The 13,430-nt window shown below is 39.4% G+C and overlaps 2 protein-coding genes across 2 annotated transcripts; both read right to left on the bottom strand.

Annotated features, from left to right (window-relative positions):
* Positions 1-243: 243 nt before the first annotated feature.
* Positions 244-593, bottom strand: LOC108100145. Its single transcript, XM_017203899.1, is given in 2 exon segments — positions 244-476; positions 518-593. Coding segments are annotated over 2 exon segments (309 nt in total).
* A 2,031-nt stretch (positions 594-2,624) lies between these two features.
* Positions 2,625-3,553, bottom strand: LOC108100198 (the record flags this gene model as incomplete). The annotated part of the gene is made up of 1 exon (XM_017203972.2): positions 2,625-3,553. A coding segment is annotated over one exon (864 nt), but the record flags the coding sequence as incomplete, so codon positions are not given.
* Between the last annotated feature and the right edge of the window lie 9,877 nt (positions 3,554-13,430).

Below are 13,430 nucleotides of genomic sequence, written 5' to 3'. Positions count from 1 at the left end.
CACTTTTTTCGCGTTCCGAAAAGGACATCTCCATGTCGTTGTTTCGGCAATTAAGCTGAACCATTTTTGCCCTGCACTTCATGTCCTGTCATTGAGTCAGTCAACCGGCCGGCGGGCCATTCAGCCATTCAGTCAGACTTTCAGACACTCAGACGTTCCAACGTTCCGACATCCTGGCAGTCTGCCGGTGACAGGACCCTCTGCGGCGGCAACTGTCGTCCATCAGAGCCGTGCGTCAGTTGATCACGTTGCCGTTCCACGTGACGATGACAGGGACTCCGGAATGCCAGAATGCCGGAATGCCAAAGCGCCGGACGGATGGAGTGCCCCGCCCCCGAAAGTCGTTGCCATCCGCCCACGGGCGATGTTCTGCGGCTCCTGCGTGTAATTGCCGTTGTAATGTCGCTCGACGCGAATATAATTGCTAAAATGTTGCATAAACCGACAGACGTGCCAATGGCCAATGGCCAATGGCCAATGCCCAGGACTCTGGCTTTGGCTTTGGCTCTGTCCCTGTCCCTTCCTCATCCTCTCCTTCCTTCGGACTCCTGTTCTGGATGAGAGTCCAGGTCGCGGCGACGACACTTTTCCATTTGAATTTAATTTTAATTTACGCCCAACGGCCGGCGCTTCTCCTGTTTCTCATGCTTCTGCTTCTGCTCCTGATGCCCATTGCCGTTTTCCGGAAATTGGCAACGGCAATGGCCAGAACATTCCGCACTCCGGACGTGGTTCCTGGCTTCTGGCCTGGGACTTGAATATACACAAGCAGAAAAATCGATTTTAATGCAGTATAAAGCTTCAATAATGAAGCTTTTCTGAAGAAGAAACTATTTAAAAAATATGAAAACTGTAAATACATAACTTAATTATCTTTTAGCTTGTCTTGTTATTTATAAATTACCAGCTTCCATTACCATTTTTCAAAGTGTTGTTGGTATTATCTTGGCTCAACTAAATTATAATTTTTATTCATCTAAAAATGTAAGACGTTACAAAATGATTATTATATTTTTTAATATTTAAAGTTTCAACTGTTTCAGGCGTTTTTTATGGCATCTAGCCAGTGGTAAATCCTTTACTTTATTGCGTAATATTTTTCTTAGTGTCCAGATGACGCTAACAGAGGCAATGCGGTTCTGGCCACGATTCTGACCAAATTGGAGAGGGCTGTCCGCACCGTTGAGTTAATGAGAAGAGACAGAGGTCGAGAGGAAAAAGGGAGATAATAAAGAATGGATGGGCGAAAAAGGGAGAAACCCGTCGACAGACATTTTATGTGCAGCCGGCCGAATTGTTAGAAGAAAAGCCAGTCTAATTTAAGCGGGCCCGAGCAATTAGTCGATAAATTGAAGCCCCAAAAGTGGCAGAATGGGGAATCATATAAATTTCGGATAAGATGGATTCCAAAAATAATTAATATACGAAATCAACCACACAGTTTTTAGAACCCTTCACATAGCATAAAATAAATGTGCATAACTAAAATGTAATAACTTGTTGTTTATAAATACTCCTTAAAAGCAAACTAATAAATTCCTGAACCAATTATGAAAATTTGTCTAAATTAAGATTCATTAACACAAAAATTGTTTAAAATGCGACCAAAAATAATCGCACTTTTTAAAAACCATCACCCAAAAATGAACCATACCTTAGCTAATGAAAAAGTTTTCCCATATTAATTAGTAACCCAAATTCAGTATCTACGCTGTAGCTCCGAATTTTCCATCGTCGGTGAATCCATGTGGGCTTTTTTATGGAGCCGCTTTAGTCATCGCCAGAGTGTCTGGAGCTATGAGTAATTTTCCGCTGGCAAAAATCGTGCCCCCAAGGGCCGACTCATTAGTTGCAAAAGGAATTAACAGAGGAATAAAAATGATAAAGAAATAAAGATAATGCATGAGAAGTAATGACGCCAAGACCGACCGATTTGATGAAAACAATTTTCCAAATTTGGCAAAACTATTAACCACTCTACGTTAATTTCATTAGCAAGTCTGTCTTTCTTGTTTCGGTGACCGTGTTTTATCCATACTATATATATATATATATATATCACAGCCATTAAATGCGCTAATTAGTTGGTCAATTAGCGTATGCTTACCGGATTGTTTTTGGCTCTTTGTTTGTTGTTGGCCCAAACAGAGAACGGATTTTGGGTGGCAGAGGGTGCGGCGGGGCCAAATTCACCAGATTTACCATTTACCATCGACTTCTGCCGTCAGCGGTTCGGTTCGATCGCCCAACTGTCGCCACATTAATAAATCAGTTTAAATTAATTCAGTTGACAGCTTTTAGTCAATATTGTTGATAAATTGTTTTCTTTTAATTTCGGTTTTTTGGTTTTTCGGTTTTCGGTTTTGGAAACCTGCAGCTGTTGCCAAGGGGGAATGGAGCTGTGACTGGTCATTAACAGCTTTTCAGCTTTGTTAATTAGCTCATTTTGGGGCCATAATTCTTGTGGACATTGGCTGGGCTTTCCACTGCAGCTTTTTAATGGAAATTAAATCGAATACTGTTTAAATAATATATGGCTATAACAATTTAATTTTGACTTCGCTGGTGATGCCACCCAAAATAAATAAATTATCTGCAAGGGGAAAAAACATTTCATAAACCACTTTTAAGCAGGAAAATTTAATAATAATTTTTGGTAATAGTGAGACATATTTAAACTTGAACCAAACTAATTGGCCTCACTGTTTCTGGTCTCGCTGAGGATATCGCTCCAGGACAAGCTGTAGGAGTCCTGATCATCAAAGCTCCCATTTTGGAATCTCTCCGATTGAGCATTTTCGAATTCAGCCAGTTTCTTAAGACGGATATCCATTCGGCGCTCCAGTTCCTCAGTGCTACTTGGCTTACGAGTTATTGGCATATCTCTTCTATAATAGGACGATTCACTTTCTGGCCAAATCGGAGATCCACTTTGACTGGTTGGCGAATCAATGGTACTGAGATCACTCACACTTGCCGAATAATGATCTGAGTTCGCATCGCATTCACTGCTTGGTAGTGGATTATAATGAGCATCACCACCTCCAATTTGTGGGGTTTCCTTCTTCTCGTTAATTTTTATCATAAGACAACGACCACGACACTTGGGCTTATCCAGTTGAAGTAATCGAATTAGATCCTGTCGAGAACCCATTTCAACGTAGGCAAATCCCTTGGGTCTTTTTCCCTTTTTTGGAATAGTTAAAGAACGAATTGAAAAGTTGGTAAAAACTTTCTGCAACTCGCGCTCGGTGCACTCCATTGGCAGATTGCTGACCAATGCCATAAATGGCGGACTTGTGGGCACTTCCTCTTCGAAGTTGGGAGTGCTGTCCTTCTTTGGAAGATCCGTCTTGGATTTGTTGTTGCCATCCTTGTAGAAGTAGATCTCGGTGTTGTCCACCTCCGAGGTCTGCACCTGAGTCACGTGCAACATGGCCTCCAAACTTGGAACCGATTCACTTCCGGAAAAGGAGGACACGGAGGAGGAAACAACGGGAGGCAACTTTGAACTTCGCGATGACCTTGACATCTTCACAATGTCACCAGCCAAAGAAAAAAATGTTTATAAATAATACTTCGGTGTAAGCCTTTGTTAACTTGAATTCAAATTGTTTTCTGAACTATAAACCAATGCTAGATTCGGTTTACTAAAGCAATAAACAAAGATTGCTGACGTCTTTTTATTTAAAATTTGTTTATTTGACAAGTTTAATATAAAATAAAAATTAAACAAAAGTAACCACAAACTATAAAGCCAAAAATATAGAAATTAGCAACTTATTTTTAAAAACTATGTGTAAAAAAGGAAACTGGTTTAAAGACTTGTCATGAGCAAGCTAAATAATTAGTTTGGAAAAAACTGCTAAAATCTTTATTTATTTATTTAAAGAAAGCTAGCTTCGGAGAGCCAAAATTTATATACCCTATATTTTCCCATGACAGCTAAGAATTTGAAATAGTCCTCCGATTTTCATGAAATTTAATTCATGAAATTTAATTCAGTCATTATACCTTTGTAACAATTATAGAATTGTTTTGCCTCTAAGTTCCTAGGGCTTTGTAAATCTGAAAATATCATATTGACGAATGTTAAATTGCCCAAACTAGTCCTATCAACATATTAAGTAGTTATATTTAAGTTAATTATTTTTGTACCTGGAACACTGTGCACTTAATGCTCAGAAATTAATTATTTAGTCTGCCAATCGACAATTGTCAGTCCAATCAGTTATATCTCCAGCAATCGTTGTGCCCCTCGGTAATTTATAGATTCGAATCTTTCGCATACTGTAAATAAAGTTCGTGTCGGTGGGTTGACTGAAGTGCTAGATTAAATATTCCCACACCGCGATCTCATTGCGGCACACACTCCTTTAGTCCGGCACCTGTTCCGCAGATTCAGATATACTATATATCGACCATCGAGCGACCAGGCAAATGCCAAGGTTCGCGGATCCCAACTGACAACTCTCGACGGCGGTTGGAAAATATCAAAAGTTCAGCAAACAAATGGCATGGAGTTGAGTTCGAGTTTGAGTTTGAGTTTGGCTAATGCACGGATTGTGTCGTTTTCTGTTTTCTGTTTGCCGTTTGTTAGTTTTGTTAGTTTGGTCGCTCTGCTGGGTTGGTTGGCTTGGCTTGGATTCGACTGGGTTGGGCTGGGCCAGATGGGACTGCGACTGGATGGAGGATGGAAGGAGGTTTCCACATTAGGCAACTGCCGGCAACGGGCTACACCCATATTCCGTGGAAAATTGGGTGCGTTAGCCAAACACAAACTAAGGTAAACTGATAAAAATCATGGCCTGCAGCATGAGTGCCAGTACGAGTGGAGTTTGGGGCCAAGTAACCGAATTGCCGAGGGGCCCCCAACCAAGCCAACCAAACCAACCAAAGCCAACCAGCCACACTGGCAGTACGTGTTTGGGACCGAGCATTACGAACGGACAGGCTAAAATATTAGGCCAATTATATTTCAAAAATTTACATGACTATGATGTTGACGATGGCCGGGTCATCCATAAGCCAAACTACGGAAAGAGTCCCACTGGAAAAAATGCTATTATCCCATAATGGGGATTATAAGCATAACCATAAAGGTTTTTTTTAAAGTATATAAATAAAGTTATTTTTATAAATGAGTTGGGTAAAAAACATAAGAGTAAATATGTAAATATGGTAACCATGGCAATGCTTCAATTTGGAATAAAATATACAATTTAAAAAATATATAAGTATCTGGGAAATAAGTAAATTTTTACAGAAAATATCATTATTAATTGCAAAAATGTATAATTTATAGCTTCACAATTTAGTGATTATACTGATATTATAATAAAATAGTACAACAACTTAACTTTACTTTTTTAATGCATAATTTTTTGGTCAGTGCAAGTACAGTGTGCACACGAAGGAAGCGTCAAGTGGCCTCCGCCTCGCCGCTTTTCCGCAGTATCTTGATGCTCTCGCCGTGGAACGTGCACGGGCATAAGTCTAGTGTCTGGAGAGCCACTCGTATCTGGTTTCTAGGATCGCCTTTGGCTACACGGAATTTTCTTTTTCTTTTCTCTTCCTTTTGCCTAATTTCGTAGGAAAAACGCAGAAAGAACTGCGGTGAGCTGCGAGGGCAGGGGGCAAAGGTGCAGCGAAGGTAATTAATTTCGAGGATTAGGCATCAGATTTTGGCGATAGCAACGTGTCCCCATAATTCTCATATCGAGGGGCCAGACGAACACGTTCACAGGCCCTATCTGAGATCTTGATGGCTCTGGGTTTTACTGTGTCTTCTTTGTGGGTCACCAAAGGGCAACACATTGAAATTAATAATTGGATAGAAGGTATGAGTTACATTGGGTGTTTGAATAGCAATGAAATGTAGTTATTCACAAAATTACCATGAACAGTTTAAATAAACGATGAGTTAAACAAAATGAAATAATTATGAATCGCATTTCCCAAATGTTTCAATGAATCAAACCAAATTAAATGCCTTACTCCCGCTAAACATAAATCAAAACAAAAATTTTAATTTCTTGATTGTTTTCGGTAATTGAACCCATTGAAATAAACTGAAAATATTAAACAAACAAACCACTAATTATAATAGCTAATCAGCGTTTTCTTTCACCTCTATTTGTTGTTTGTGTGTTTGGGGGGCAACAAACTACCCCAAAAACCCCAACTAAACCGAGTCGATCGAAAGCCAAATCCAAAAACCAATGCAAAGCACACACACGAAAAGTGTTCCACATGACAGCGTGAATAATTTGTCACCAATTGACGGAAAAGCCAAGGAAGGGAAAGGGGCGGCACCAAAATGAAAACCGTCATCAGGTAAATGCAATTAGCCCGACCGACTCGGGCTTTGATTGATGTATTTCGAATGAGCTGCGCCAGGAAAATTAATTAGGTTTAAATTATGTAGGTAGCCAGAAATCTGGAGAGCTGGTGTTGCTGCCTGGCTGGCACACCCAAAAACGCAGCCAGTTCTATTCCGAGCTTGAGCACCTTATTAATTAATCAATTGGCTTCGGCAAATTGTCTCGATTGGAGCAATTATCGTGATTTGGTTAAATGCAGCTTATGCTCAACTGGATAATTTCCGCAAAGGGGCTGCACAATGTGTATAGTTAAATAAATGTTTGTGTTTCCCATTTCACATTAAAGCTGTGGTCTTCAATTATTCGGTTATTTATTGATTTTAAAATAAAAAAAATTCTATATTTTCCTTGAATGGTAACACAAAATAAAAAGTATGTAATAAAACTTTATCAAAAAACCATATCACTTTAAATGTATTTTTCCCAAAACATTAAACTTGTTGAAGTAGAAATAAAGAAATTTTATGTGTTTATGATTGGTAATTTATCTCCTTAGATGAGCACTTCTTAAATAAGTTCAAATATAGGCATTATTTGACAATCATAAACGACCCTTGGAATTTCCCTGATTTTTTTTCAAGTCAGCATCCCCCGCTTTAAAACCTTTATGGCCAAAATCAACGCATAGATGACTTCTCTTGACTTGGTAACAAAATCTGGGGAATCAAACGCCGCCCCCAAAGAGTTTCGCCGAAATTGACAAATGCACGGTTTGAGCGAGCTCGAAATGTGGAAATTTATCAATCGGCGGAGGGTTTTTCACGCCGGATTTGGAACGCAGTGAAGAGGGCACCGGGAAATAATATGACTTTAGCCACGGTTATCAATAACCAGGCATCGATATTTTATGAAAATTGATACGCCACACACACACACAGCGGGGAGGAAAATAAAAATAAATAATAATGGCCATTATTACAGTTTATCCCAGACCGAATAGTTTCGCCCACTCGACTGTTTGGCCAGCGAGTCCTTCGGGTCCTTCGAGTCCTTTCGATGCCGATGCCACTCATAAGCGAACTAATCCGTCAAAATTTATTGCCACCACCGAGGGGAGCCACTGTCGAGCCAATTGATAACGTGCGTGTGAAATTTATCAAATAAATTGAGGCCATAAATGTCAAAGCTGCGCATGATTCATAGACAGACAATCCGAGAGCCAGGGAATCTCCTTATTAGCCAGCTTCCGCTTGGCCAACCAGTCTGGCAGCCAACCAGTCAAGCAGTCAGTGAGTCAGGGAGTCAAGGAGTTTTGGGTTCCAGAAGCCAGAAGTCAACCCCGCGTTGGATAAGCTGACAAATTTCGGTCATTTCCAAGTGGGCTATTTTTCTGCCGCTGGCGAATTTATTAAAGCCTCATTTGGTAGTAAGCCACGAATTACGATTGCTGTTATTATTATTTGCAAATTACCAGTTCATTACATGTTTTTCTTTCGGTTATTATTTAGGGTGTTCAGAATTTTTAATTAATTTCTATTAGAACAAAAACAAAAAGTTATTATTAATAATTGATATTATGAAAATCATATTTACAAAATTTTTTTGTACTTTCAGAGACCTGTATCCCAAACATTAATTAATTTGTATTTAAATAAATATTAAAAATCAATCACATATAACTTAATACCATATTATGTTCAGTCCAGCTTTGCAACCAGTTAACATCCAATCATTAACTGTCTGTGATTTCCAAGTGGAACAGATTTCAGCCTTTGCACATTTATTAAAAACCCATCAAATGTTAAGCCCCCAAATTACGATTTGCATTCAGCATTCAGTTGGCGAAATTTCACCCACTTCCTTTCCCAACTCCGAGCCCATTTCCATTTACATTTCCATTCCGATTCAGATTCAGATTTCCCACACCCAACATTACGCGGTGTAATCAGAAAGCGTAGAGAACCGGAGTTCGGATCTGGGTTTTGGGTTCGGGTTTGGCTTTGGCTTTTTGGCTCTGCGATTGGGTTGGGGATTGCGGATGGGGATTGGGGATTGGGGATCGGGTCTGTGTGCTCGAGTTGGAGTTCGAGTTCCAGTTCAGTTCCGCGTGGCCATCATTATTCAGAATTTAGTTTACTTTTTTGCAGCTCCGCCGTTTTTGTCTGCCCGTCTGACTCTCTGATTGCATATGAAAGAGGTGAACGCTTTTTCACGCTATTATTAAATTTGGTTATTTCGCTGGGATTTGACGCGGGCGAGGTGAAGGCCCCCACTCGGGTAATGACAATGCATGATGGCACGCCCTGATGGAATACCAATTGGACCAGGTCGCCACTGCGAGAAATTACAGATACAGATCGCAACAGATTTCTCTCAATGTTGCAAAGGGTTTAAAGGTTTTCTTAATACCTTAAAAACATAGAACTATTCCTTTAAGGATTAAATTATTATTTGATTTATTATATTTAAATTATTTGATTTCATTGTTATAAATTTCTTTAAAGGATTTATGCTTCAACGATCTCTAAAAACCTGTCTTGGGGAACCAAAAAAAAAGTCTTTAATTTACTGGGAACTTTAAGCAGCTGGCAGTATTGATTGCCTGACATTTCCTTGCCAAAGGACAACCCCTATAAAGTCAATGGTTTCCACCTTTGTCATGAATGTCATCCCGCCCGTAGAACACCATCCTCTAATCCCAACTAATACGTCGGCACAAGCAATCGCCGCAAATCGGGCAGCATACAATGGCAATCGTTGTAAACTAAAAACCGCTTCCAACTTTGACATAATAAATAGCCTGGGCAGTAAGACAGAAAGGGACGGAATGGAGCTCTTAATAAAAGTCAATTGGCAAACCCCACGCCCCCATCCCCCCCTTGCCCCGCCCCCTTTTTCAGTTCTTCCTTCTGGACAGCCATTTGAAATTTTAATAAAAAGTCCTTTTATCGCACTTAGAAGGCCATTTAGTAAGCTAAATTATACCCGAGTATTATCCGGACCAGGAGCCGTTCGTCCTGCGTCCTTCGTCCTTGGGCCCCCCGAAAAATCTCAATCCCAATACCGAAACCCGAAATCGTAGTCAAATTGGCCATGTTAAACCGCACAGCAGTTTGGCCCTTGTTGTTGTTGACCCGACTTATCTCTCTGGCCGAAACGGAGCCGCACCGGCAACGTAAACTTGCCGCAAATTGGCCAACTTGCCGCTGCCACTGCCACTGCCGCTGCTGCCGCTGCCTGCATAAGTCCAATTTATTTTTGGTTTTTTACTTCAAAGCGAAGACAAAAAGGCAGCAAAACCAAATCGAATTAAGCTTAAATCTACATAAGCTTTTTCTCTCTGTGTGTCGTTGGATGTGCGGTGTGCCCGGTGGTAAAGCATACGATGGAATATTTTTGCAAAACTAGCTGTTCTGAAAAACATTCGGTAAGTGCTTATAAAAAGTATCTAGAATACTTGGAAAAGTAATTATAAAATAATAATAATTTGCATAAAAAACAATCTAAGAAAAGCAGTCTACTATTTCATATTTTTTAGAATCTATAATTAAGAATTGTTTATTAAAAAAATTGATTCGAATTTTATTAACCACATATGTAATGAATTTAATGAAATGTATCATAAATTACTCCAAAAATAATATTTATAATGTATTCAAATAGTAACCCTTTTTGCGGATAATTGACCTGGGAGTGTGTATATTTTTCTTTTGTTAAAAATATAAATAAATAAGTGCTATTTTACCACTGTGCCCCAAGTTTCCTGATGGCTCCTCTGCCTTTCGGTCCATTTGCTGGCTCTGGTTGCTGTTGTTGCCGGGCATGAATTACATTTCTCTTTGCATTTCGCTTTGTTGTTGCTGCTGCTGTCGGTCGGTCGCTTCCATTTTTATTTCGGTTTTCCTCCTTTTTTTTTCTAAATGCTAATTTATGGGCATGTGTTGCCATTTGGTTGCCGTTGGGTAATTTTAGTGCCCACCAAAACACAGAACACAAAACACCAAGCACAGGGCAACAGCAACCAGCAACATCGAACCAGAAAAAGAAACAGAAACCGAAACAGGAAATGCAGCAAGCGAAATAAAAAGTGAAGTAAATTGCATATTTATGAATCTGTCAATTGTTTATACTTTTATGCATTCGGCATTTGGGGCTATTGTTGCTGTTGCTGTTGCTTTCACAGAATTTCCCAAGTTGTTATTTGCCCGCTTGTTCACTGATTGTTGCCGTTGTGTTTTAATGTTGCTGCTTCTGTTTTTGTGTTGTTCCCGCTGCACGGCAACAATATTTGAAAGTTCTCAAATTGGTTTAGCTTACATTTAATTTACAAACTAATTTGCATTAGCAATTCATTTGAACAGTATTTAGCATGACTGCAAACATGCCAAAACGCGATTACGTAAATTGTAGTTTTACCAATAAGAGATGTGATTGGAATTATTATTAGTTTATTATGGTAGAAAAAGTTTTCATATAATTTATTAAGTTTACAAAATATACATTCATATTTTTTCTATGTCATATTTTTTTTTAATTTTGATTACAATTTTGTTTGCAAAGCTTACTTTGTTTTATTGTTTAAATATTCTTTGCTTAATAAGGGCTTGCTCCCGAGTAAGATATGTTTATGTAAATTGTTTTCTGTGTGCCTTCTCTGCCGACACGCCTCCTTTTCGCTTTCCCGCCCCTCATAACATATGATTCCATTACCATTTACGTATTCGCATTCGAGTCCGTTCTGCTTCTCGGTTGTGTTGCTGTCGTTCTTGCATGAATTGCAACTGCAATTGCAACGGCCCCGCCCCCTGGCTGACCCCTGGCCGCCCTCCGCCCCCTCAACCTTCACCCCTAATCACCCCACGCCACTACCTGCCAACCAAACGCTGCCCGGCCGGCAGACAAAACAAACGCATTATAACGAAATGTTGGCAAAAAAAAAAAAAAAAAAAAAACACAACAGAGAAAACAACGAAAACAAGAAGAGGAAAACTTACACCTATTTCCTGTAGATGTCCGTTCATGCGTACACTGTGAAAAATACCAACTGGCCGGTTTTCTCACAGCGGTGAGCTTCAAAGCTTGACATTTCCGTGGGTCACTCAGAATATTTCGTGGAAGCCCGAAACTGGAAACTAAAAAACAGATGTTGTGGCTATCTGACATCATCTTGGTAGTTCTTCGTTAAAAGGGAGGTTGAACAAGGTCTATTTAAAAAGATTTAACACGTTAAGCCAACATCTTACGGAACTAGAAAACTGTGTTTAAGTAGTGAAGGTAACTTAATGGTTAAAATATGGAAATTAAGTTACATGAGATAAAAACAACAATTTTTCATTTCAAAGTTATTTGGGAACTAAGAAATATTTCAAGTGAAATTCACAAATGTATTTAATGGGGATGATAAAAACTAAATTTGGTAATAGAAAACTTATCACAATTGGGTGAAAAATAGTTTAATAAAATTGGAAGAAAGGTGATTTCTTGTAGTGCATGCAATAAACTTAAATCAATAAACAAAACAAAAGAAAAGAACTTCCATTGTCTGTCCCCCGCTGCCCTTTGCCGGTTCGGTTAGGTTCTGTTTCCCATTTGAAGTGAAGGCATTAAATAAGTCGAAAGGTATAAACACAAGCTGGCAAACAAATAAGGCCGAAACCGAGACCGAAACCGGGAACGTAAACGTAAACGGGAACGGTGCACAGGGACCGGGAGCGGAGTAAATGGTTTGGCATTGCCAAGGGAAATGGGAATGGAAATGGAAATGGCAATGGTAGAGACAGATACAGATACAGATACAGATACAGATACAGATACAAAAGACACGGCGGCAAAAACCGTCGAAATTCCTTCACAGAACATTTATTTTCGGCTGCCTTTCGTTACACACATTGATTTCTGAGGTACTGGCCACTAGCTACTGCCACACACACACCGGTACACACACTCAGTGGCACACACACGCGATGCAATAAACTTGAAAAAGGTAAATTGCCGAACATATTTTGTATCTTTCAGATACCACAAACTGGCACCCGAAACTGCAGCGCCAGCAACTCGAACTCAAACGCACTGAGCCAAGAAAACAAAAAACCAGCAAGCTGAAAACCGAAAACCGACCAAAAATCAACTGAAAGGAGGGAAAACCAATATGAAGATGCCAACCTGAGTGGAAGCGTTTCTTTAGTTGCTGTCCTTAGTTTTTATATTTATGCACTTTTTCCCCACCGACAACTTTGGCACTCAAACAGCTGCTGCTGCTGCCGGGTAAATATTTTACTGCCCGCCCGGGAAACCTGCAATCGGGGGATTGGACAATTGGATAGGTAACAGATAATCTTCGGGGGCAATAAGATGTCAGAGTTATGGCGCCCGAGATGTACGGGTGTCCTTAGTTTTGACAACACAATCGCAATTGAGTTTTTTGTTGACTCCTAGTTGATGCTTAAATTGGATAACATTTGCTTGGCTTTCATGTTCTAGTTTTCATGCAACTGTTTGCAGCAATTATACTCTGTGTTTTAAGATTTGAAAATAAATAAGAGAAGCAGAATTACCTAAACCTTAGACAATGAAAGGAATATTCATAAAATATGTAAGATTTCTTTTAACTATTTTACAGCATTTAATCCCATATAAATATAAAACCTATAAATAGTCAAACCCTTTATAAATAGTTCCTTTCAGCTTGAACGTGTGTTTTATGCTGCATAAAATTTCTTCAACTGCATTATCTGGTCATAAAAAATATACATATATATGTTACTCTTTTATTAACAAATTAATTTGTATAACAATAAGAGAACCACACCCTTTACACGAACTTGAATGTGCAAAAACGACAACCGCAAAATAATTAAATTAACTGCCAAGTTAACGCAGTTAAAAAGCCAGCTGGAATGATCCGAGCGATCAGCCTTCGTTTACAATGTAAGCCGGCTAATGTAACTGCTATTTTTAGCCAAGTGAAACCCGTTTCCCATGCAGTTGGCCCTTATCTTGCCGCTTAAGCAAAGCCAGCAAAAACGTGTCCTGTAGCTGTTCCGCTCCTTGACCACACACATACATATATTTTTATATATATTATACAATTCTATGAAAAGGAATCCG

Source organism: Drosophila ficusphila, unplaced genomic scaffold, assembly GCF_018152265.1.
Source record: "Drosophila ficusphila isolate 14025-0441.05 unplaced genomic scaffold, ASM1815226v1 contig_286, whole genome shotgun sequence".
Taxonomy (NCBI): Eukaryota; Metazoa; Arthropoda; class Insecta; order Diptera; family Drosophilidae; genus Drosophila; species Drosophila ficusphila.
This window is presented reverse-complemented; position numbering and strand designations above follow the sequence as displayed.